General features: G+C 35.8%; 1 protein-coding gene across 1 annotated transcript in view; it reads right to left on the bottom strand.

Annotated features, from left to right (window-relative positions):
• Window positions 1-242: 242 nt before the first annotated feature.
• LOC308338069 (semaphorin-3C) overlaps window positions 243-26,627 on the bottom strand; it is a gene marked incomplete at both ends in the record, with an annotated part of 70,819 nt that continues 44,434 nt past the window's right edge. The window contains 3 exons of the mRNA XM_080831634.1: window positions 243-404; window positions 3,632-3,673; window positions 7,757-7,845. Of these exons, the coding sequence (XP_080687760.1) occupies window positions 243-404; window positions 3,632-3,673; window positions 7,757-7,845 (293 nt within the window). The remainder of the gene's footprint in view (window positions 405-3,631; window positions 3,674-7,756; window positions 7,846-26,627) is intronic.

Genomic DNA, 26,627 nt, shown 5'->3' on the forward strand with positions numbered 1-26,627 from the left:
GGAATTGTGTTGCTAGAGGAGCTTTAAGAGGAGAAATAAATGTCTCCAAAATACTGTATTCCTACATATCTGTGAGAATTTCAAGTTAAAACTATAGCCATTTACTTCATTCAATAACTATACATGATGCTAAACATAGCTACTACTTCTAGGGCAATTTTAAAAGAATACAGCAATAGAATTTTTTCTAATGATGAGTATCTGGCAACATCAGTTTTGACTTTCAGCTGAATGTTTGGTACTCACCGCTTCCCAGTTGGGTAGAACCTAGAGCACGAATGGCCATCCCAGGCACAGTAAGGGTCCCTTGCCAGGCAGCAGTCAGCACAGGCTGTACCATAGATGTGGCAGCGATGCAGAGACACTTGGGAAATCCCTTCATTGGAGCTCACATACAACTGTTGCTATTGGAGGAATGATTATGATTTAATTCAGATGTGGACGTTAAAAGAGGACTTTCAGCAGGAACGCATTATGTCTATACACCCTGAGATTCATTTTAAAATAGACTAAAAACAAGAAGCAAAGCACAGAGGGTATAAGCCAAAATAAATAGAATTTCCTTATGTTAATATGCCTATAATATTACTACTTTCCTGTTAAAAGAAAAAAAAAAAAAAAAAAAAACTCAGGGCCCTGTGTAGAATGGTCATACATTTGAGACACTGGGATTTATTGTTCTCTCAAATTTGTGCTAATATGTTACAGATTTAAATTATGACGCTTGCTTTATTTTTTGTATGCACAAGGCAGCTTTCTTTTTCTTCAAATCTGGCAACCCATCACCTTGTAAATTTGAAAACGTCAAGTCTTAAATAAAGGGCATTTTTAAGTTTAGGGGAAAAAGTACACTGTGAGTATTAGATAAAATTAAAAAAAAAACTTTTTTCTGCATGCCTTTGAAAGTGGCATATTACTCATTAGAGCAACATTTAAATTATTTAGAAGAATATCAGTATTTATATTTAGTCATGTCTTAAACTTTCTGTGTGATCCAGTGATCTCCAGCATCCCAAGTCATAAATAAAGATTTCCCTCTCCTTCATTTACAGGATGTCAAGAACTTCTTAGGATACTGCTCCAGTTCTTTCTGTGCATATATTGGTTCTCAGGAGTTGAAAGGGTAAGTTTCTAACTAATGCTTATTTTCTAAAGAAGTGATATTTTATGATTCAAATTAGCAGAGAATCTCTAAGCTGGAACTCAAATATATTCACATGTGCAACACACACAAAGACATCTATACATATTCACCTACATGTAATTTAAAATTTAAATCAGTAGGAGCACCATTGGTCTGCCAGGTTCTGGAGGCAGACTTCTAGGATTCAAATCCCAGCTCAACCATAACCATGCTATGCAACTTTTCTGAATCTCAGGCCGTTCTTGAGTAAAACTGGGATAATATAGTACCTATCCTATAGAGTTATGTTAAGAACTAAATGTAAGGGCTAACTCCACATGAAATACTTAGAATAGTTTCTGACTCCTAAGAGCTCAATGAATAATGAATGAATAATGTAGTAGAGTAAATCACCAGTTAACAAACTATCAATTTATACATTGTCAATTCTAATTAATCATTTGAATCACACCTCAGTCTACTGTCTGATAAAAAATCATTTTATTCAGATTAATTAATTTTGCAGAAATTGGGTTGAAAATGATTTATCCCCAGTTGAGACAAACTATACAAAAACAACGGCATATTTTGACAATAACCATTTCTCTAGGAACATTTCAAATAAGTGTTTATTGAGTACATTAATAAATAATATAATGTAAGCATCAGCTATGCTAAATTAAGGAAACTGCTTTATTTAAGGAAAGAAGACAAGTAGTTTCATTCTAGAAATTATCTTTTTAAAAAATTAATCTAACTTTTTGACAGTATGGAATGCAAGAATAAATTAGAGAATAAAGAAGCAGAAAATAGAAAATAAAATAATTTGAAGACTAGGGAAGGCACTAAATTCATAGTGCTTAAATGTACATAAAATACCATTGGCAATTTGTACTTCTTTCTCACTGAAAAAATAATGAGGTATGCAGATGTGCAAATGAGTTCCCCAAAACTGAAATAATTATCCTGCCCTAAATCTAATGATTGAAAGAAACATTTTTAATTATCTACAATATAAGATGTTGAAGACAGATTTAATACTCATTTTTTCTCATGTGTGTATGTGTACTGCATATTGCAATTTAATGGGATGGATTGTGAACTATGAGTCTACCAGCTGAATTATAGCCTGAATAGTAACGTGTGTCACTGTAACTGTGTACTGGGCTACTCGGCCACACAAATGGCTCTCAGTCCATTTTGAATTTTGCTCCAATATTTTCTCTTTTCATTAAACTACTGTAAACAAGGGGCGTCCCTGCCGACTTCAAAGACAATTCTGACTTGGGATCAGCTCCCTGGGACATTGGAGAAAATGACGAATGGCTTCTTGTTATTTGGGAAAATGTTTGTTATGCACCATGCAAACATTTTTACAGATGAGATCTTTAGCTCTATGGTACCCTATTTATTTTTCTTCATAAAATTGAGTCAAGTGAAAAGAGTACAGGACTGACTGTGGAATACTTCTTCATCTGTAACAGACCAAATAAGGTAAAGAACACTAACTTTATGTCATCAGTTATGCTAATACTTAAAACCTTTATTCCATATTCCAAGAAAAATAAGTCTCAGGCTCTTTAAACAGCAGTTATGAAGGACCTGCTGTATTTTAGGCAATTTATATAAATTAACTCTTTTGTGAGAAAAGCATTACCGTATAGAGGCAGAAACTTAGGTCAGTGAAGTTTAACAACTTATTCATAATTTATGGATAACTTGGGATTCAAATGCACGTCCATTGTGCTCTGAAGCCTACTCCATTTCTGGCTATATGCTTCCACCCTTTAGAACTTTCTTCCAGAGAGAACGCCTTGGGGGCTGGAGAGGTGTATACGTTGTTTAGGCAGAGACTGGGATAGGGCTTTTCCTTTTTTTCTGTGATTGTGTATTTGCATGTGCAGGCATGAATTAGAAGATGAAACATTTCTGATAATCAGAGCCAAACATTTCTTCCCTCAAACCCAAATCCTTTTATGGTTTAGATCTGAGAATTCAGATTTTTTAAATGACACATATAAACTCTAAAATATAGCACTTCTTTAGCAATAAGCATAAAAGAATGCATTGCACATTTCAAACAAGTGATAGCAGCAGGAACTCGGAAGAGGACTGATTACTCATTCCAAGCCCCTGAGAATGTTTGTGATGCTATAGTAGCCCAAACATTATACCAAAGTCTTCATTCAAAAGATTAATTTTATTTTGGTTGGCTTCACACACTGTAATATTTGAGAATACAGGATATACAGGATATACAAAATGTTGGGATATCTTGCTGTATATATTTATATGTTCTTCTCTCCTGGGCTTTTATACAAAATAGACCTATTTTGTCTTCCATTCATAGCCTGTCAACTATGTATCAAAATTAAAGGTGATTTTGTGGTTATTGTAAATAATAATTATTTTTCTAATACTAATATTAATTTTTCTAAAATTATAAAATATATTTTTCACAACAGTAAAATTTTTAATACATAAAGAAAAAAAATGGAGTTGTTTTACCTTCTTGGATGAGATTTTCATCGTTGTTATAGGAGCACGATTCTGAAAAATTAAAAAAAATTGGTAGCTGTTCAAATAATCCTTTAAAAAGATTTGCATTAAAGATATTCTCATGTCTGTTAAAATTCAAGACATCATCATTTCTCTACACATGCACATATACTCAAAGTTTAGCAATAGTGGTCTCTAAAGTACATTTCCTCTGTTGTGCTAACAAATATATGATTAAATATATATGATATATTTTACAAATATATGATTAAATTTTAAAAAGTAGCAATTATAACACATCATCAATATAATCTTTAGAAAAACAAAATCTGAGAAATTTGGAAGAATTAAAAAATTTTATCTTGGAATACTGAATGCAATGAATAAAGCTTAGGCGTGGATGGGGGTAGATAAGATGCTGTGGAATGGCACCTCAAGTTCTTCTCCCACAACTCAAGCATCTGCATAAGAAACTACCCTGCAGCTGCCAAATGTTGCTTTGGAAAGACGTATTAGCCTGAATCATACTTATTAATTCTCCTGTTGCAAACAAAGAAATACTGTTAGAAAAAAAATAAAAATCTTACAACTTTGAAAAAAAAAAGGAAAAAAGAAATAGTTAGAAAATGTCCTCTTTTGATAAATGTGAATTCATGAAAGCACCTAAGGATTTTCTGAAATAGTAATCCTTTTTTAAAAACTCTTTTAATTAAATTATTTTATTTTATTTATTTGACAGAATGAGATCACAAGTAGGCAGAAAGGCAGGCAGAGAGTTGTGGAGGGGGGAAGCAGGCTCCCCGCTGAGCAGAGAGCCCAATGCGGGGCTCGATGTGGGGCTCGATGCGGGGCTCGATCCCCAGGATCCTGAGATCAAGACCTGAGCCAAAGGCAGAGGCTTAACCCACTGAGCTAGCCAGGCGCCCCAGTAATCCTTTTTGAAAGTGACTCTATTCATAGAGTCTACTTCTTAAACATTATGAGTTCCTTTTAAAAACTAGACTCGTGATAACCTGATAATCATCTGTGAAGTTTTATTTGAAAAATGCAAGTGAGAGCAAGCTCTCAAAATTAATGGAACCTACAATTATTTCACGTTCTGGAAGTGTGTGTTCTTACACACGTTTAAAAGAAAAAAATGGTGATATTATTAGATTAGCTCAATCTAAACACTCAATTGCAACAGGTTTTGATCACAGCTTAGAAATACACATACACATACAAAAAAGGTATTGCAATTTATATCCATCCAGGCAACTACTAATAGCTGTACCACCAATTCAAGTTAAGTTTGAGGAAGCTGGATGTATTTTCAGGAAATATTCTGAATAGAGGATTAAAAGAGATTATGGTTCTGCACTCTATAAAAACAAAGAGTCTGGTTTTTTAAGGTTACATTGAGTTTGAGTTTTCTGCAGTGTATCAGTGTGACACTTGGCTTAGGAATTTGTTTCCATTCAAATGCATTATTTCCTCACGTGCTAATCACAGTATATCATACACACCCAGTTATTTTTACCTCACCTCAGAAAATATGACACAAACACTGTTGAAGACAGTAAGTAACTGTATTTGGCAACAGTGTCTCTCAATTTAGCCGTATCAGTCACTGGCACACACGTCCACAAGAAAGTTCAAACTTTTTTAGTCTCTCTCTTGGGCTGATGTTCCCCACATGCATTTTGACTGACTCTGTTTTTCCACTGAGAGTTTATTCTTCATGATGATAACACTAGCACAACTCATATAACACACCATAAGTAGTTAGCACATGATCAGAATGACTCCCATTTCTTTAAGAGCTTTCCATAACTTACATGTTTGGGTTTGTGTCAAACCCACTTAATGTTTTCTGATTATCAAAAAATTATATTTCAGAATTAAAAATGAAGGTCTGCCATATGGCATTTTTGCTCTCTTCAAGCAAATTCCAGAATAAGGTACTTTATGTTATTTTGGCTAGCCAAGTTGTCTGTTTTGAACTGAATGAGGAAAATATATTTTATACATAATGCAATTTTGGTTAATCTAATGAAACAATCAATTCCTTTATAAAGCAAGGCACAGAAAAAAGCACTTGAATGTACCTAGTTAACATTTTGTAAGCACAATATTAACACACTAATCACAAAGAACCTTATGCCAAAGTGAGTCTAGCATTTAAAATGATAAATTCAACAAGATACTGGAAAATTTTCCAGAGTTCCTCAGATTTCACTTGGTTACTTTAAAAAAAAATTCTTTATATTTAAAATGAATTAGCATAATCTGAACAAGGCATCTTGATCATTTATATGCTTATAAATTCAATAATTTTGGTGACCATGGGAACATGTATTAATAAGTCAATATATTCTGAGTTCACTCAACTAAGCAAAGCAACTGACTACACCAGCGACAGTCTGCTCCTGGGAGGCCTGAAGTGCTAATTTTACTCAGTTAAAGGCTAACTCTGGTCTTTGGATGTCCATGGACCGTTTGTTTGTTTTGGCTTGTTGTTGTTTATCATGTGACATCATAAATTTATATCTTCAATCCAGCTAAACTTGGAGGGGATTAAGGAAAATATGAACCCATAGAACTGCAATGAGAGCACAGAAATTATAGGATATTTTGAGCAGATGTCGGTGAAGGGATGCTCACCTAAGCTACAGAAGGAATGGCCTAGTAATTAAGATAAAACAGGAGTAAAATTTATTAGATTTGTCCACAGTCGGCAACGGTGATCTTCTTGCTGGTCTCGCCATTCTTGGACCCAAAGCTCTTCTTCCACAATATTCCTGCCCACCCTCACTTTGCCAAAGACCACATGCTTGCCATCCAACTACTCAGTCTTGGCAGTGCTGATGAAAAACTGGAAACCGTTCGTGTTGGGTCCAGCATTTGCCATAGACAAGGTGCCAGGACCCATGGGCTTCAGATGAAATTCTCATCATCAGATTTCTCCCCATTGATCGACTTGCGGCCAGTGCCACAATGGCCCGTGAAATCACTACTCTGGCCCTGAAATCCTGGAAAAATCCTGTAAAGCAGGGATTTTTATTACTAAATCTTTTCTCCCTAATGTTCAGAGCACGGAAGTTCTCTGTTGTCTTTGGAACTTCGCAAGCAGCTTGAAGGAGACGAACCCCAGGGCTCACTGTCCAAGGTGATGTCAAAGACCCAGGGGTGTTGACCAAGGGTGGGCCGTGCTGGCGGCTCTGGGGTGGCAGCGTCTTGTGCGTGGTCTGTTTCTTCTTGATTGATTTAGTTGGAAATTGTAGTCTGCAATAGGATTGATTCGATGCCAAAGTATCTTTGCAATCCTAACAGCTTCTCTGGCTGTTATCCGTCTTTCCAAATGTTTATCAGAGAAATCACCTGAACTACAATGGCTTACATCTTAAGGAGAGAAGGGACACCACAGATCTGCTTTCCCAAGTCACAGATCCAGAAAGAATAAGCACTCTGCCCTGAGTAGGTGATGCCTTACAGGACTGAACTTCCCACTGTGTGCCTTTTTGTTGATGTCGTATATTGTTTTACTTTCTTCTTCTTTTTGTTAAGCCCAAATTTAAGAACAAAGTGAGTAATAATGAAATCTCAAGTTCAGCAGAACATGAAGCTTTGAGTGGTAAAGAGACAACATTTGTTTTATGTAACTTGAATGTCATTTGAGTTGAAAGCCATAAAATAAGAGGAAACAAAGCAGTTTTTCTTAAAATTCCTGGATAAAAAAAAATATGAGAAAGTTTATCTAACAATCAATAATGTAAGGCACTTGGATTTCAGTGGCTTGTGAAGCAAATGATAAAAGCCCTTTGCTGGCAAATCTTTTCGACCTTGACCACAAGAACTCATTTATAAAAATAATGATGACCAAAATTCTTTGAGTTGTGATAATAGTTGAAAAAGCGAATCTTTTAATGTTAAGATAACTTGAAATGCAAAAAAACCCAAAAAAAACAAAAAAACCCAACTTCAGAAAAATATTTGTTCTATATTCCTCAGTTCATCTGGTGTTTCCTACCCTCAAAAACTTATGATATTTATTTGATCCTTTATCAAATATTTTTTTTCCTCCCAAGTGGCCCTAAGATGAAAGAATTCTATCCATCATGCATGTACTGAGATTAACAGAAGAGATGCTCAAACCTTAAAGACTTCCAGCTCCTCCAGAATGAGCTCACCCCTGGCAGAGCTGTTAGCAGGAAGAACTACCACCTTCTGCACAGTGCCTCGATCTAAACCAAAGGAAAGCAAAACAAAACAATGAGATGCAGGAAAGAAAGACATTTAAACATAAGACCACTGACTTAGCATTTAGAATATTATTTATTCTAAGTCATCAAAAAGAGGCTGTCTATATTGAGCCATCCAAACAAATCTCATTTGTGTAAATGGATATTATACATAATTCAAAATGAACCAATATGAACATCTGATATTCTGTACATATTTGGTATAGTCATAGCTATGAGAGAAGAAGAGAATGCCCAAATGCCTTATTAAGTCAAAAGTTCTATTTCTGAACCAAGTGTGTATTTTTCAAATATTAATACATAATTTTAAGTTTGGCCTTTAAGAATATTACTTAAATCTCTTATATGACTTTATAAACTTTATAAAGTGACACTCCCATTGTTAACCTTGACACATAATGATTTATCTGAGAAAAAAGATTATTACAAATGAGTTATTATGATAATCATATTATGAACAATAGTCCTAGAAATTTACATTTAATCTGTAGTTGTGAGATATTTCAGACACAGTAAAAATGTTTTACTCACAATTCAAAATAATTTTCAGAGCAGAAACCTAACTGTGGTCTCATATCAGATGTGGACACCTATTCATAGAATAATTCTACTATTTTCACACATACACACATTCGGGAAATGTTTTTTGGATATTCTTAAAAATCAAGGGAAAATATGAAATTAGATGGTCCAAATAAACTTAAGCAAATAAAAAATTTTCTTATAGTTCCAATAGATTGCCAAAAAGAGACATGCCCAATAAATGTAATATATGCAGGAAATGTTACTTATGTCAATATTTTTAGTTAAGATAGTTTCATATATCACATATAATTTTCTACTTCTAAGCATAAAATTTTGTCACACTACCAATCACATATATTTTAGGTTTAAAGGAAACTAGTTGAGATTCAGCGATGTGGTTTAACCATCATAACCACATCAAAAGCAAATTTGTAAATTATTTGATAAAGAATATATTTCCTCACCAAAATATGTTTCTATTATAATAATTAATGAGCTCTAGCTTGAGTATCAAGTCATTATTTTTAACTATGAGTGTGTAACTCATAGTGTATATAATTTGGAAAGATGAATTATCATCAACAGATATTGGAACATTTTGAAATTCTGTTGAGAAACGTCAATAAGAGTTCATTTGAGGGGCGCCTGTGTGGCTCAGTTAAGCAATGGACTCTTGATTTCCACTCAGGTCATGATCTCAGGGTCCCGAGATGAAGCCCCAATCAGCTCTCCACCATGGACATGTAACCTGCTTGCAATTCTCCCCCCAACCCCCAGAAAGAGTTCATTTGAACTGAGTCTTACAAGGCTAAATTTACAACTTGGAGCCATTTTGTGATAAACACCATAATTTCCAAATCCCACATCTGAAACTGGCCTATATTCCACAAGCAGAAGTATTTGACATAAAAGATCCCATTTGAGGGGACCCTGGGTGGTTCAGTCAGTTAAGCAACAGACGCTTGATTTCTGCTCAGGTCATGATCTCGTGGTCGAGATGGAGCCCCACTCAGGTTCTATGCTGGTCATTGAGACTTCTTAGGATTCTCTCACCCTTTCCTCCTGCCCCTACCCCCTACCCTTCTCAATCGCTCAAAAAAAAAAAAAAATCCCATTTCACACTTATATTTTCTATCTTATGAGCCTAATTGAAAGATTCAAAATAATTACTTTTTCTTTTTTTTAAGTAACCTCTATACCCAACGTGGGGCTCAAACTCACAACCCCAAGATCAAGAGTCAGATGCTCTACTGACTGAGCCAGTCAAGTGTCCCTCAAAATAATTCTTAATATAAAAAATAAACTCTACTTTAAAATGTTACCAGCTAAAAAATTAAAACCCACAAAATAATAAAATGTACAGAAGAACAAGATATAGGGATTTTGCCAGAACAACCCCTGAACCCTGTAAGGATACAAATTATGTGCACCTGATCTTAGAAGTTTCAAACTATATTCTGTAATTTAAAATTCATTTCTTATGCCATATTCAAAGATAAATAAAAATCTCAAAGCTTTGAAAGCTCTAGGTATAATTAAAATGCTTTGAAATTTCTCTGTTTTCCTGATCAGCTTCCATAGAATCAGCCCTGGTAACAATTTGTACTATTTTTCTTGGAAGATAAGTAATGCATGTATAAATTTGAAGGGAAAACACATTTGGGGATCTTGTGCAGAGACATGTCACAATTAAAATGGATGAATGTAGTTGCAGGTGTCCCCCAGTTTCTATTAACAATTCATCACCAAGAACCTTGGAAACTTCTGAGGGAATAAAATATACCAAAATGCCTAAAATGAAAACTTTGAAATTATAATAGCTAGGGCAGGATTTGTGTAGTATTGTGTATGTGTGTGTGTGTGTGAGAGAGAGAGTGTGTAAAGAATGAGGGTGTAAAACCATCCCTATTTTAGGTCATAAACATACTCTTTTCATTTTTTTTTAGAGGTCACAACAGGGTTTTATGGTTCCCTGCTGCAGTTTGTAAGGATCACTGTCATTTTCTGTGACAGCAGTGACCCTCTTTCTTGAGCAAAGACTGAGCAGAAACTGTATATAACCACAGTCCCAAATAAAACTGCAAGAAAGGGAATCTTGACTACAGGGATTCCTAAAGATAAAACTATCAGCTTTGAGAAAAATTAAGTATTCTCAAATGAGATAACTGGCTCCTGTTTTTAACCTAAGGTTTTAACTTAACCATGTGAGCAATATTTTACACAAATCATCATTTCTTTTGAAAGAAGCCACAACAAACACACTTTATGCATGCCATTTATAAAATATTACCCCAAATGCCGCTATAAAAATGGGCTAATAAAAAGATAATGAAATATTTGCTTTTGACTCATTTGCAATAAAAGCAAAAACACCACTTTTATATATTGCTTGTCTTCCTATTCGAGTTATTTTTTGTTTTGCTGGTAATGATGAGTAGATTCCCTTTTATTTTATGACCCTTAAAGTTAAAAATGTATTCTTATACCAAGTAAAACTGAATGTCAATTTATCTGAAACTCTTGCAAAAACATAAGTAACTTTAAGTATTGGTAACATTTCTAGTTGAAAATCAAGTTTAAATAAAATCATAGAAATGCAAGATCCCCAGAGAGAAACACAAAATTATTGAATACCTACTATGTGCCTCGTTCTACCATAAAAATGTATTATTTAATTCTGACTTTCAAGAAAATAGATATCCATTTTAATCCCTTTACTTCTCCACGTGTAGGCATGGACTGGTACTTTATGAGCTAGTATTTCTGCAGAGTTCTTCATTATGCTGGTTCAATTTTCATCAGTGCATTACAAATGAATATATTTGTTCTTTTTAGAATTCCACATATTAAAGTTTTTATATGAATAAATTAGAATAGTCATTCAAATGTGTGGATTCAAATATGAATATAATAGTTTTAAATCTTTGTAGCATTGTTAGTCATCAGTTTTAACAATGGTTAATTTAGGTTTTATGAGACCTTGAATTTATGTAGTTTGGGAAGCCTTCTTTAGGGAAAATAATGCATAAATACAAAACAGAGTTGTGTCTTCCCCAAACAATTGCAAATGAGGAACTCTCAATTTTGTGCTAAGCCCACCTCTAATAATTAGACTAGTTTCCTGAAAAAAAAAAAAAAAGAAAATTGTTTATAAAACTAGACAACGTATTCTTTATATTGAAGAATCTCTATTGAACAAAATCTCATCTATAATATCACTACAATTTAATTGTTCAAGATCATCTTTCACAAGTCAGCAAAAGGTTGAAAAATGTCTTCTTCAGTTAAATCTACCTCTCTGTTGCTTTTATTGATTGGTCTTTCTTCTATAGCTATGAAGAATATACCCGATCTTCTTTTTACATCCCTCTATATTTATCTTTATAATCTCTTCCTCTGGTCTAAGCATCAGCACTCTCTTCAAGTATATTTATTAAAATTCAAAACCAAACCTTTTTGCCTGCCCGTCTCTGGACACTGCGCAGTTTGGCATTATCCTATTTAAATGTGAACAGAATTGTAGATGGTTATGCTATTCTTTTACCAAATGACAGACCTCACTGAAACTGGACTATTTAAAAGGCACAGCAATAGTTCTAGGTAGTTGACCTCATACATGTCAGAATGGCTAAAATCAAAAACACAAGAAACAAGTGTTGGCAAGCACATGGAAAAAAACAAACCCCCGTGCAGTTGGCGGGAATGCAAACTGATGCAGTCACTGTGGAAAATAGTGGGGAGGTTTCCCAAAGAGTTAAAAATAAAACCACCCTATGATCCAGCAATCATACTACTGGGCATTTATCCAAAAAATACAAAAACACTAGTTCAAAGAGATACATGCACCCGTGTTTATTACAGCATTATTTATAATAGCCAAATTATGGAAGCAGCCCAAGTGTCCATCCACTGATGAATGGATAAAGATGAGGTGGTGTGTATATACAATGGAATATTATTCAGCCATAAAAGGGAATGAAATCTTGCCATGTGTGACCACAGATGGAGCTAGAGAGTATAACGCTAAGCAAAACAAGTCAGTCAAAGACACGTACCATATGATTTCACTCATATGGGGAATTTAAGAAACAAAACAAATGAGCGAAGGGGGGGAAAAAGAGAGAGGCAAACCAAAAATACAAACTCTTAATTATAGAGAACAAACTGATGGTTACCAGAGGGGAGGCGGATACAGGGATGGTTGAAAGAGGGGATGGGAATTAAAGAGCATATTTATCGTGATGAGCACTACTCTGAGTAATGCACAGAATTACTGAATACTATACTATATTGTATAGTATATTGTACATCTGGGACTAATATAACCCTGTACGTTAACTATGCTGGAGTTAAAATTAAAAGCTTAGTGAAAAAATATAGTTCTAGTAATAGATCAACAACTTAGGTGATTGGTCAGGATCTCTAGTCCTTGGGGCCACAGAAACAAATATCCTAACTCTAGTGTACACCATTTACAAGGCTCTACTCTGGATGTCTTTATATTTCTGTTTTTGTTATAAACTGCCTGATTCCCACAAACTCCAGTACAGACTCTTAAGACATAGGTTTAATCTAGTCCAATCTAATCATGACTAAGGCACAGCATAAACTAGTACTTGGAGACCAGTCAGTCACCAGTCCATAAGTGTCATTTCAATCGGTTGACAGAGCCAATATACAGTTTGCTGCTGCTCCCTAAGCAGGCCCATGCTAATAAAATAGTTATTCTCAAAATGCAGTCATGGTAGACACATATAACTTCGTTTTCAAGACATACAAATCCAGTTCCCCATATAGAAAATACTTCTGAGGTATCCCTGGGTTGTAGCATTCACTACTAAGTAATTAAGTTGACTTGGATTGTCTCCCACCCATTTTCACTCACTGATTCAACAAGGAATTACTGAGTGCCTTCAGTGTGTCAGGCACTGTATCTAGTATGGATGCAAAAATAAATAGGCACAGCCCTCAAGAGTTGACGGTCTAAAATTTATGGTTTTTTGAGTAGTGTTTTCCCATTAAAATGTTAGTCATTGAAAGATACACATTCCAGAATGTCCATAAAACTCCCAATTACTTATGTCTACATAAAGCAATCTCTGTACCTTTTAGTTTTAAGATGATAATGTAGTTACCAAATGTCTTCTTTCTGACGGTAGTGAGACTGGCATTCCTTGAACGTACTCAAAACATAAATCCTTTTGGGGCGCCTGGGTGGCTCTGTCTGTTAAAGCCCCTACCTTCGGCTCAGGTCATGATCCCAGGACTCTGGGATCGAGTCAGGCTCTCTGCTCAGCAGGGAGCCTGCCTCCCTCTCTCTATGCCTGCCTCTCTACCTACTTGTGATCTCTCTCTCTTTCTGTTAAATAAATAAATAAAATATTAAAAACAAAAAACAAAAAAAACATAAATCCTTTTTATTGTTTTGTAGAATTTGGGGTATTGCAATTATCTCCTTGGGATAAGTTCCATCCCTACAATATATTTACAGTGAAGCAGAGTATCCTTCTTTCTCCCCCAACCCTCAGTTTGCTTGTGTAAATATATATAATAATTACGCTATTGTAATGGATATCTGTTCCTAAGGCTTACCCAGAATCACACCCCCTTCTTTGGGTCATAACACCCTGAGACATTATGCACTTAAGGAATTGTGTGTGTCTCTCTCTTCCAGCTCCAGGGAGATGCCATGACTTAGGCCTGTCCGATAAGTGTATCCCTTTGCCCTGGTGATTCATGCAGGAATGGGCCCAGAAAGAAGTCAGGGCCCAGGCTTTCCTGGGAATTAGGTATTTGGGAGTCTTTTTCTTTCTGAGATCAAGGTGATTAAAGACTTGTAAATCTGGAGGTGCAGGCCGTCCTTCCCACCACATGCAGAGACTCCCTTTGAGAATAAATAATACAGAGGAAAGCAGAGCTGAAAGACAGTGAGATAAATTCCTGACAACATCATTTTTGCACAAATTCAGCTATGTCTGAGGCTGCCTCCTGCATTTCCCAGTTGAACATACACACAGAACGTTATTTTTTTTAAAACTATATTAAGAAGGATGTATGCTCACTTTCAGTTGAAAGAGTTCTGACAAATAAAAACTAAATGAATAATATGTGGAAATTGCTTAGCATAATGTCTGGTACATAGTATACCTTCAATAAACACAAGTTTTTTTTTTTTTTTTTTTTTATAGCTTAACCACCTACAAAAATTTGACATTATTGGAATCATCTTTTTTCTGAACTCCAATTTTCTCATCTACGAGATATAGAAAATAGTCATACTTTGAGTATATTGAAGCACTGTGACATGAACCAAGCAGGACAAGTCTTACTAGTAATTTGCATGATATAAACCTATATACAAAGATAACACAGTAGGGGCGCCTGGGTGGCTCAGTGGGTTAAGCCTCTGCCTTCGACTCGGGTCATGATCCCAGGGTTCTGGGATCGAGCCCCACATCAGGCTCTCTGCTCGGCAGGGAGCCTGCTTCTTCCTCTCTATCTGCCTGCCTCTCTGCCTACTTCTGCCTACTTGTGACTTCTCTCTCTGTCAAATAAATAAATAAATAATCTTTAAAAAAAAAAAAAAAAAAAAAAAGATAACACAGTAGACTCACCAACCCACATTAGTCACTTTTATTTTCTTTTGTTTCATTGAATCTTTAAAGAAAATTCCCCAGAAAGCTTCTTTCCTGCCTTATACATTTTAGACCACCTAGGATTTTTTTTTTTTCTAATACAAGGAATCATAGCAATACTATCCTTAAACCTTTCCACTGTCTCCAGACAAAAGAATGGTTTGAATTTATACCAAGTAAATGTTGGCTGCCTCAAACAGGTGATCAAACACAGCTCATCACCCACCAGTTCACTGGAATAGTCATTTGTGTTATCTATCAGCTGAGTCTCACTTAAACTACAATCCTTAGGGGGTGTTTCACTGGAAGTTGCTGTACCAAACTGTCTGCTTCACTGGTCACCTGAAGACTTGGGGGAACACTGCCTCCTTAATCAGATCTCCTATCAGAGCCCTTCCCCCACTGCTAATCTGTAAAGATTTTCTAGTCAGGGTTGGCTTTGTGGTGTTAAGACCTGTGTAATCACACAAGTTCCTGTAGTCAGAGGTCCATGCTCGGTTTCACGTTCTGTGGTTACCTCCCGGAAGTTCATAATAACTTTAAGCATTTTCAGTTTGTACCAGGCTCTGCAAATTACGTAGTCAACCTGATTCTAGGTTTTGGTGATTAACGGGAATTTCTACCATCTAAGGAGCAGCCTTATTCAATTTAGTCAAGATAAACATACAAATCACAAAGTCATATACTCAACACATTCTTCTTTCTCCTCTGTCTTCATGTCAACCTAAGCAGCACTAAGTATGACTTCCAAGGCAAATTATTGCAGGAAAATCAGTAGTAGTATTTATTCATAAAATTAGTATTATAAAAAAAATCAGTATATTTATTAAATGACAATTCTTCCTTCATCTTGATTTTCTGAGCCAATTTATTAAAGAAACATAATTAAAACGGAAAAAAACCAAACAAACCCAAAACCAAAACCCCCTGCAATAACTCTGTGTGACAAATGAAAGCTTTATAGATAAACGAGGGACGGATGGCTGGACATCCTACATGATAAGTTTCTAAAAGTAGATCTTACCAGTTGGCTGCCTTGTTTCATGTTAGTTAAAATATGTATTCAAAATAGATTTTTTCCTGTTTAGTTTATCAAACTGCACACATGAGCTACATTCTCTTAAAAGTTTTTTTTAGAAATTTGAGAACAAAACTGAATCATAAATTTATAATCTTTATTAATAGTTTACCAACTGTACTTTTAAAAGGCAGCAATTCTATTTATGAATGTTCTCTTTTTAACAACAACAACAACAACAAAAGAAACTTTTCTAAAGAAGGTCACCACAGTTTCTCACACTTAGCAGAACTTTTCACACTAAATAGATAATTTAAGTGCCCTGATGTCGACAACCTTTCGGCGGCACCCCTTAGGGCAGTTAGAGCCCCATTTGTCCATCAAAGTCATCTCAGTGTCTCTATTTGAGGGTAGGCCCTTAGGAAGGCAGTATCAACAAGTGCTATCTATTCAGGATCTCCTGAAGTGTAATGGTGTTAAAAAGTTTGTAGGGTCAAGTCAATTTGGATAGTACTAGGTTCACCTAGGTTAAAGAGGTTTCTTTGCTGTTTGCTGAAGAACCTTTTAGAGTTGTTAAAATACTTTTCTGCATTGTGAAGAAAATATAGAATTCAGTGATTTTCAAGTTTGTTTCCTGATACAATTAATTTCATTTCACTCCCAAGGACCTACCATCCATGTTCATTTAGAGACCGTGTTCTATTGAACAAATAGTTTCTCAAAATGTGGTATTCAAACTTTCTCACTCAAAACCACCTAGGGAGTTTCCTAGAAAATTTGGGTGTTGGTTCCCATGTCAGACCACAAACTTAAAATTCTTAGAAGGGTTAATTTTAAACAAACTTTACAGAAGAAATATGTATCTCCTCAAACGTTTGAGTATTGCAGAAGATGAACAATACAATTCTTTGTAAACTGTATTGTGTCTTGGTAGTAGTCTGTATTTGTCAAAGAAAAAACTACAAAATTAGTTTTTTTATATGCCTATTAATTTTAAATTTTTCTTTCTGCTTAAGTTTAGCTAAAATAATATATTTTCTACTAATATATAAAATCAGTGACTTATTCGGAATGTACTAAAATACTCTGGGAGATTCTCCAAGCAAAACTGTAATAAAAAGTTTCAGACATTTTGAAAATTATATAATTATATATGTAAATATATATATGATTTGTATATAAACAGTGTATATATGAAAAAGTACATATATTTTTAAAGTGTATATATATACATATATATGATATTATAAAAATACCCACTTAATCTGCAAATCTTAAAATAATGATAAAACCTAGAGTTGGCATGGATATAAATAAATTGTTGCTTTCAAACTCTTGGTGGAAAACGCATTCCAAAACATCTTTCTGGAGGGCAAAGGGGCAGTTGGCCATGATGAGGTAGCTAATACCTGAATAGCCTTCCTGCAGTAAACAACTATAAAACTGACAAACTATATGAGGTAATTCTTTCTAGGTAAGGGATAATAGCACATGACAAAAAGAAGAAAAACTCACAAGATAATCTACACGATCACCCCACTTTCTGCCTGGGAACAATTTCCCAAAAGAGGTGTAAAGAGCTGTTGTCCAAGTAGCACATGGTGGTCCCACTGAGATGAAGAGACAGATGTGAGAATTTGGGGCAACAGAAACAAATCAATTCTGTGGCACATGGCATCAGAGAGAGAAAGCTGTGCAGAAAAGGGGTTCCAGAAGAAGTTCATGTGGAACTCTCCTGTGAGTCTGCTGCTGATTCTTGGGATATTTATTTGCAGAGCAGGACCACCCAGGGCTTAACCAATTGCAGCTGCTATTGGGAGAATGGGATAGATAAATGATAGTATCAGCAGTTCTAGGGAAGAGCAGTCCTAGGTGAAGTGGGAGTTCTGGCCCAACCAGAGTACACACATCTCGTTCACACGTTGTTAAAACTTCTGGCATACAGCTGACATGAAAAGCCTGAGCCTATAAGATTTAGCACCACATTTTAGAGTAAGACTTAACTTTAGAGCTGTCCTAACAAAACTTGTAATCAAGACCTGATAAGACATACAGGGGGTTTGGAGTTCGAGTCCTGCGAAATTAGAGTGACTTACCTTGAACAGAAGATTTTTAACAAAGAGTAAGACAAGTCTAAACATATTATACACAATTGGCCAATAACTGACTGTCTGCTATAACAAGAATGAACACTCTTCAGGGGAAGATAACAGAACCTAAAGCCAAGATATTATCTGTAATATCCAGTATTCAACAACAACAAAAATTATTATACATGGAGAGAAAGAGAGAGATTGTGAGAAAATGTGTGGCTAATAATCAAGAAGAAAAGGGAGTTCACATGATCTAGATGTTAAACTTAGCAAATGACAACTTTAAAGTAGCTATTGTAGCTACATAAATATGTTGAAAATATTGAAGAGAAATTCAGAAATGAAAGGAAAACATGGTCTTAATGAATTAATAGATAGAAAAACTCAGCAAAGAAATAAAAATGATATAAAATTAAATGGACAGTTGACAACTATAGTATAATAACTAAAATTAAATTTCAACTTGATAGACTTAGTAGCTGACTAGAGTTGAAAGAAGAGAGTCCATGACTTGAAGCCAGATCAATAGAAATTACCCACTTGCAAAAAATAACTGAAGAAAGTCAACAGAATCTTTCAGGCATGTGTGATATTATCAAATAGGCCTAATATATGTGCAAGTAGAGCTCTGAAAGGAGAACAGGGAGAGATTGGGGAAGAAAACATATGAGAAGAAATAATGGCTGAAAATTTTCCAAATTTGATGAAAAATATTATATTGCACATCTAGGAATACAGTGAAACCCAAGCTGAAGAGAGACAAAAAAAGCCACCCCAGGCACATTATATTTAAACTGTTGACAACAAAAGCTATAGAAAAAAAACTTAGGGGAAAAGAAAAAACAGCAGAAAATAGACATTATGTCATGAGAACAAGGGCTATCATTACTGACGACATTTTATTAGAAATAATGGAGGCCAGAAGATAATGGGATGACTCTTAAACGCCGAAAGAAAAAAAAATAAAAATAAAAAGGAGTTAACCCAGCATTCCAAAGCCAGTGAAAATATTCTTTAAAAATGAAGATGAAATCAGCCATTCTTTAGATAAATAAAATCTGGGAAAAGTTGTCTCCTACAGACCTCCTGCATTTGAAGAAATGGTGAAGAAAGTATTTTAGTCTAAACGGAAATAATGCAAAATGGAAACTCAGGTGTATAGGAAGAACAAAGAGAACCAGATATGACCCTCTTTCTAGCTGTCCTGATTGAGGTGCAAATATCTTTTCGAATGTTAACAGGACAATAGTTGATAGAAGAACAAAACTGATTCCTCCTCCCTGCTAAGGAGAACAGAGCCCAAGACTCCAAAGAAAGAAGCTAGAGCCCTAGTCAAACCTTATCTAAAGCCACCCTACCACTGTTTTTCAGCTCTGTAAACCAATAAATCTTTACTAACAAGCAAACAATATTTCTTAGACTCTTAAGGGCCAGTAAAATAAAATGTCCCTCTCTCCCTCAAAAAGCCAAGCACAGCCATTTGTGATATCTTACAGAGTGAAAACATAATCAGTATTTATAGCATAATCCCTCTATATCAGCAGAAGATTACACTCTATTTTTAATAGAGGCCCATTATCTTTTTTCTGCAAGTCTAATTTAAAAAAAAAAATTGCTTTTGTTTTGTTTTGTTTTTGTTTTTAAGTTCCTTTGGTGCTAAAATCTGTCCTGACTTGAACTAATTTGGTCCCAAAACCTGACCTGCACTTACTTAAGGCTACTTACGGTTTTTTATTTATTATACTTGGTTTGAAGATTTCTGTCTCACTGCAGAAATAGCACTAGGTATTTCACTGGGTGTGGTCCAAGGTTCTGCAAGCCATTTTACCTAATATATAGCCACAAATTACCTTTTTCTATTCAAATGCTTTTGAAGGCTGAAATACATTTGGTTTCAAATAGGGAATATAAACCAAGATGGCTTTTCTTTCTTTCTTTTTTTGTTCATCTTTTTCTTGATTAAAAAAATAAGCATAGGTAAGTTGAACAGTTAAAAAATAATTTCAGAGATATAATTAGGTAAAGCTGTAGACTGAAATTATGTTCCAGTTGTTACTAAAAGGATAAAGGAGAATGTAAATATTCCAAAGACCTAAGTAGAGCTGCTCTAGTAATTCAGGACACTGCTCCTGAGATCACCTAATAGCAGTTGCATTAGAAGGGATGCGACCAGTTTGCACTGTTCACCCACAGGCTGAACACTGTGTAACTGAGCTCTCGGAGGGTTCTCTTTTTGCAATGAGCTCACAGGAGTGGGTAAGCTTTGCTGGTAACAGCCCCCTTAATGGCAGTTCCTGCCTCACTATTGAAAAAGAACATACACTTGCTTCCACCAACCTGCTTAGTGTCCTCTCTTTCCACTGTGTCCATTCTGGTTTTACACTTGTAATTGGGATCAGTTTGAGCAAACCTACCTCTTGTAATCCTTTTTATTTCTCTATAAAATGTGGATATACCTTATATACCTGACAAGGCTGTTCAAGATCAAAGGAGAGAGCCCGTGTGAACTTTCCCTGTAAACTCTACAGAGAATGTAACTAATTTTACCCTCCATGGCCTGAAATTATCTTTCTTTATTCCTACTCTTTGCTTTATGTTATTTACTCTTCTCATATACCAGTGTTTTCACTCTTATCTATCATTTTGAGACAAAAGAAATGCCTCCTACGTGACCAGCAGATTTACCTACCACCTGGAGTCAGGGTTTTTTTCTCGCTCAGCTTTTTCTAATGTAGCGTACGCAAAGGTAATACTGAAATAATTATACGCCTGTTTCCTTCCACAAGGGTATTAAGTCTATGAGAGGAGAGGCATTTTTGTATTTTGTTCATTGCTTATGTCTGGTGAATAGGATAGCATCAGGATTCATAATAGGAATTCAAGGATATTTATGTGTGTACATATATATTTGTATTCATAGACATATACGATTGATTTCAATAAATATATGTCTACTATGTAGATACAAGTACCTGCTGAATATGTACTGACTTCTAGGCAGTAACTTCAGGATTTTACATATATCATCTCATTCAATCTTTGAAATATGTTCAAAAAGTAGATACAATTACGACTATGGTTTAGAGATGCTATATAATTTGCTCGAGGTCATAACAAGGCCAAGAGATAGAGGACAGGATTTAAACCTACATCCTTTGAAATCAAAGCCTGTTCCCTAATTCTTAGTCTAGAATCATCCAAGTGACCTGGGACACAAAGGCAGACGGAAATGCAGATAAAAATTAAATTAAATGTCCTTATAACCTGCAGCCCTTTGACAAATACTTGAGATTATAACATTCCTCCAGGAAGCCCCCAGTGGTTTTTAAGGTTAATGCTTTGCTTGAGGGAAAACAACCTTCGCCTGACAATAGCAAGACCTCCAAGATCCCAAGAGTCTTCTTTAGCATATGAAGTCCTTTAGGAACTTCCCTTAGTTTTACTGCCTCCAACCCTGAGGTATAGAATCAGTTGCCCCTCCCAATCCTGAGGCAGCAGCTCCTTCTGCTCACAGGTTCTGTCCCTGTGTTTTAATAAAATCACATTTTTGCACGGAAGACGTCTCAAGAATTCTTTCTTGGCCACCGGCTGCGGACCCCAACAACACTACTTAAAACAACAACAACAAAAAAAACCCAACCAACCAACCAAACAAACAAAAGCACATCAGAAGGGTAACAGGTAACTTATTATACTTGTTCTAACAAGTTGTTCTGTGTTTAACAAGGTTTTAGAAAAATCCCAACCAAAATTAGATTCGGTCATTATGAGGAAAATCTCTGGAGATTCTCATTTGCCATATCATGCTGCCCTATGCGGATCTACAGTATCACAGGTACATGCGTGCTGGCATCCATTACTGCTGGTTCAAGTGCCAGAATTACACATTTCGGTAGTTGATTGAAAAGTAGTGTTCTGGGGCAAAGCTGAAAGAGAAATCTTAATGCCAACAATTTTATGAAATTAGCAGTTCTGTAAGAAGTACTAAATTACCAGTTTTGGCTTGGTTGAGGCTTACCAAAAAACCAGAGAGCAGAAAAATGTATCATTTTTTAAAAATTTGACTTATTTATTCCACTAAGGTGTGTGTTCTCATGAAAAATACCTGCTATAGCCAATGTATCAAAATATGTTTAATAAGTTTACAATATAATATGCTTGCTTGTTCTGATTCTAGAAGCTAATTTTCTTTGTGAGGGTTAGAAAAAAAATTGTCATTTAGTATTAGACCATGTGATAACCCATCAACATCTGCATTATTATAGTTTCCTAGTGATACAACTAAAGAATACTGAAGTAGGGTCTCAGAAATCACTAAAAACATTTGAGGATGTTGTAAACTGCTAAAACATATGCATCACATTTTAGTCTCTCTATTGCATTACATCATGAGTAATTTATTTACATTTAACTTAAACCAAATAGACTTACTTTGAGCAATGCAGGTGTACCTTCTATGTACACCTAAATTTCCAAAGATGCAAAATGCGGGCTAACTCTTCCTATTTAACCCTTCAACATCTGGGGAAAGAATTACTCATCTGAGAGTAATAAAATTTATGGTCATTAATTAACCTACTTTCCTGCACCGTTTTGACTGGAAGACAGGCCGTTTCGTATTCACTGTCAAAGTTTAAACTGCTTATGGATGCTCTGTGGCCTGGAGCACAAACCTAAGTTTCTGGGTGCTCAGATACAGAGAGGAGCTTTCCCATCTTCATTAGGTCATCTCTCAAGCTACTGTTTACTTGCCCTTCTAACCTCTCCCTACTTCCTCCTGTTCACATTTCATTCTTTTCAACCGGAATGGCCATTCCCCTCTCAAACCTTGCTGGTATGAAAGGAGATAGGGGAATGCGGAAAGGAATGGATGACTAGGTCCCTCAGACACAGCCCAGCTGCACCTCTGATGCTCTCCACTACAGCTTCTTTCCTGACTGCTGCTCTCTTTGTTCCAGGCCGCCATGATGCTACTTCCTCCTCTTTGGTTAACTCTCATGATCGCTCCTTCTCCATTTCCTTGGTAGACTCTCTTTATTTTCCTAACTTTAAATGAGCTCCCCAGAGTTAAACTCTTATCTGAATAGTCTCCTAGCGGGGCCTCAAGAATTGTCATGGATTCAGCTAACACCTACATTGCTGTGACTACCATATCTACATCTTTAGCACAGCCCTCTCTGCTGAAGTGTATCTCCAACAACACCCTCTGACTGATTCTTCCGATGGTCCACCAAATCTTTAACTCAGCATGGGACAGACTTGGGTTTGAATTTAATTACTGTTTCCAATGGCATCACAACCCTAGAAAAGCCATTTAACCTCTCAAAGCTTCGGTTAACATAACTGTAAAATGAGGGTACTGATTCTAACTCATAAGGTCATTGTGAGATTTTGATAAGGTAATGTATTTTCAGTGATGAACTCAGTCTCTGATGGAGAATAGGTCACAGGAAAGTGTAGGTGTGCCGTTCAAAAAGGAATTCATTACTTTCCAAATCTGGTTGGTGATTCCATACTCCCTTGACCAGTGAATAGCACATCTTCCCATCTATTTGCCAAGTTACAGTAAACACTCTATTATAGTCTATAAAACACTCTAAACAGAGTTTTCACCCTTCCACCTTTCCCAAATCAATCAGTTACCATAAAGTCCTTACCTCTTCCAAAATCTCTCTTAAATCCAGTAATCCCTCTCAACCTTCAACTTCTAACACCTGTCTTAATTTACGCTCTCATCCTCTCTTGCCTATAATAAAAAGTCACCTAACTGGTTTCCTTTTCTCTGTCTGAATGCATGCTCCACATCCTTGCAAAAGTGATTTATTTACTATGTATATAGGCAGCGGCTGACCCACTCTTAGGTGCCCCTAATGATCATATCTTTGTATATCTTCTCCCGTTGAGTGTAGGTGGAATGTGTGACTTACTTCTAACCAAGAGAAAAATGCTAAATTGAAACCATGTCAATCCCATGACTATGCCACATTATATGAAACCCCATTTTAGCAGATTAAAGGGAAAGATTGCTAATTTCGAAGGAGCAAACAACTAGGATTTGAATGACCAACAGAAATCCATGTGGGAAGGAATGGCTATGGCCTCATTTCTGCATCAAAACTAAAGAATTTAATTTTTTCCAAAAATCATGTGAGTTTGGAAGAGACGTTGGAACTCCAGAAAGCAATGCAGCCTGGCTTACATTTTGCAGAGTTGTGAAACCCTGAGCAGAGACTCCAGCCAAGTGTTCGTCTACAGAAACTGAAATAACAAGTGTGTATAGTTTTAAGCCACTAATCTTTTGGTAATTTGCTAAGCAGCATCAGAAAACTATCTCAAACGTATATCAGGCGGCCACTTCCTTCCTGGACTCTACAGATCCTTACATTATAGATCTTAACACACTGGTCTCCATGAAGAGTTTCCATAGCTCTTTCACTCAATATTCTCTTATTTTTTCAAGTCTTTGCTAAACTCTAACCACGAGACAAACCTTAAAGTCTTTCACCAGGGGGGTGTGTGTGTGTAGGGTGTTTCATAGCACTGATCGAATTCGAACAGGTTATAGAATTTGTTTACGTATTATGGTCATGTTCTCCACCAGTAGAATGTAAGATCCAGCAGGGCAGAGAGATCTTAGTCTCTCTGGTTCACTGGTGTAGCCCAAGCACCTGTGAGAGTGCCTGCCACATAATAGGCTCAATAATATTTACTGAACTGGATCAAATTGCCTCCTCCATTGGGCCATGAGTTCCTTAAAGGTAAGTGCTGTTGCTATTTTTCTTTATATATCATAAGCTCAGCATGCAATAGGCACAATAAATTCCAATGAGTGAATATGAATAAATAATATCTTTGGGATGTATCACTACGTTATTCTGTATTGGTTGAAAAGCAGCTATAGAAAAAAATATTATCTTTCTGCATTCATGAGTAAAGGCTTTGCTAGAGTTTTAAAACATCAGATTGATTATTTTTACTTTAGAAATTCTTAAGAGAAATATCATATAGTTTTATTGTAGTCTTTCAATGAAGCTAGAGTTCAAAACCCAGTTGTAGTAGTTTTCTGTTGCTGCTATAACAAATTCCCACCAGTTTCACGTCTTAAAACAACACATACGGATTGTCTTACAGTTCTGTAGACTAGAAGTCTAACACAGGTCTCAGTGGGCTAACATCAAAATGTCAGGAGAATTGCATTCCTTTCTGGATACCATAAGGACCATCTGCTTCCTTGAGTTTTCCAGCTTCTAGAACCCAACCAAATTCTTTAGCACATGGTCCCATTTCCTCCATCTTCAAGGCCAGCAGAATCATGCCTTGCTGACACAGCTTCCATTGTCACATCTTACCCAATGATAGCCAGGAAAGATTTTCTGCGTTTACATAGTCATGTAATTAGATTGAGCACACCCAGACAATTCAGAAAAATCTCCTCATCACAAGGTCTATAACAAAGTCTGCCATGGAAGGTGACATATCCACAGGTTCCAGATACCAGGATGGAACCTTTGGGGGGCTATTATTCTACCTGCTACATGAGTGAAAGCAGAAAATAGCATACAACTAAGTAAAACATTTATGACTCTAGTACCACAGAATCACCTCAGAAAATCCAATTTCAAAATTTTTTATTCCAATTTATACTATATTTCATATTCTAAAATGAAATCTTTCTTTCCATTTTCTACAAAAATTGGATTCTTCTCCATTCAATAAAAAGTGACAAAAACAAAAACTTGTAAAGCTGGCTTTCCACAGAAACCACCCCCACAACTGAGACCTAGCTATAGACCTCCTTTGGGTAATCACATTAAGAAGGTTTGGCCTTACTGAGTCTAAGGTTGCGAATTCTTCTCCTAGAGACAAAAGCTGCCAAGTCTGCCTCAGAGGAACTTGGCAGCACATCAAGAACAAAAACATAGGATGGTTATTTCTTCTTAATGCACAGACAAAAGATTTTAAATTGCCTTTATGCTAGGAAATTTTTTACATCATTTATGAGTAAAGGGTTAAATGAAGGCACCATACAAGAATGAGGTTTGGCTATAGTTGTTTTCAGGTCATCTAGGAAAATATCAGTGATTAAATAGTAAAAGAGTCAGTGTCACAGAGCAAATCATCACCATCTCTTCTGTTGAGAGGCACTGTCTCCTTTCACGATACTCTGAAATCTTCCAAATACATCAATTGAATATGCAGAATTCATTTTAATTAAGTAATAGAACCATGCCAAAGAGATTTGCACGTGTTTTTGGTAAGTTCGTAAGACATACTGAAGACAGATATAAGCCCCATTAAAAAAAATTGGAAATGCACAAAGATTTACTGATATATCAAAAATAAAGGCGAAGACCTACTCCATTTTTGCAACCTCTCCTCTCCCCCAAAATATAATCGCCTTCCTTCCTGAATATATGGTAAATGATATCAGACTCACAGGTTAAATTCTAACAGAGTTTAGTTAATTCACACACAAATCCAGTCTGTTTCTGT

Source organism: Martes martes, assembly GCF_963455335.1.
Source record: "Martes martes genome assembly, contig: scaffold_117, whole genome shotgun sequence".
Taxonomy (NCBI): Eukaryota; Metazoa; Chordata; class Mammalia; order Carnivora; family Mustelidae; genus Martes; species Martes martes.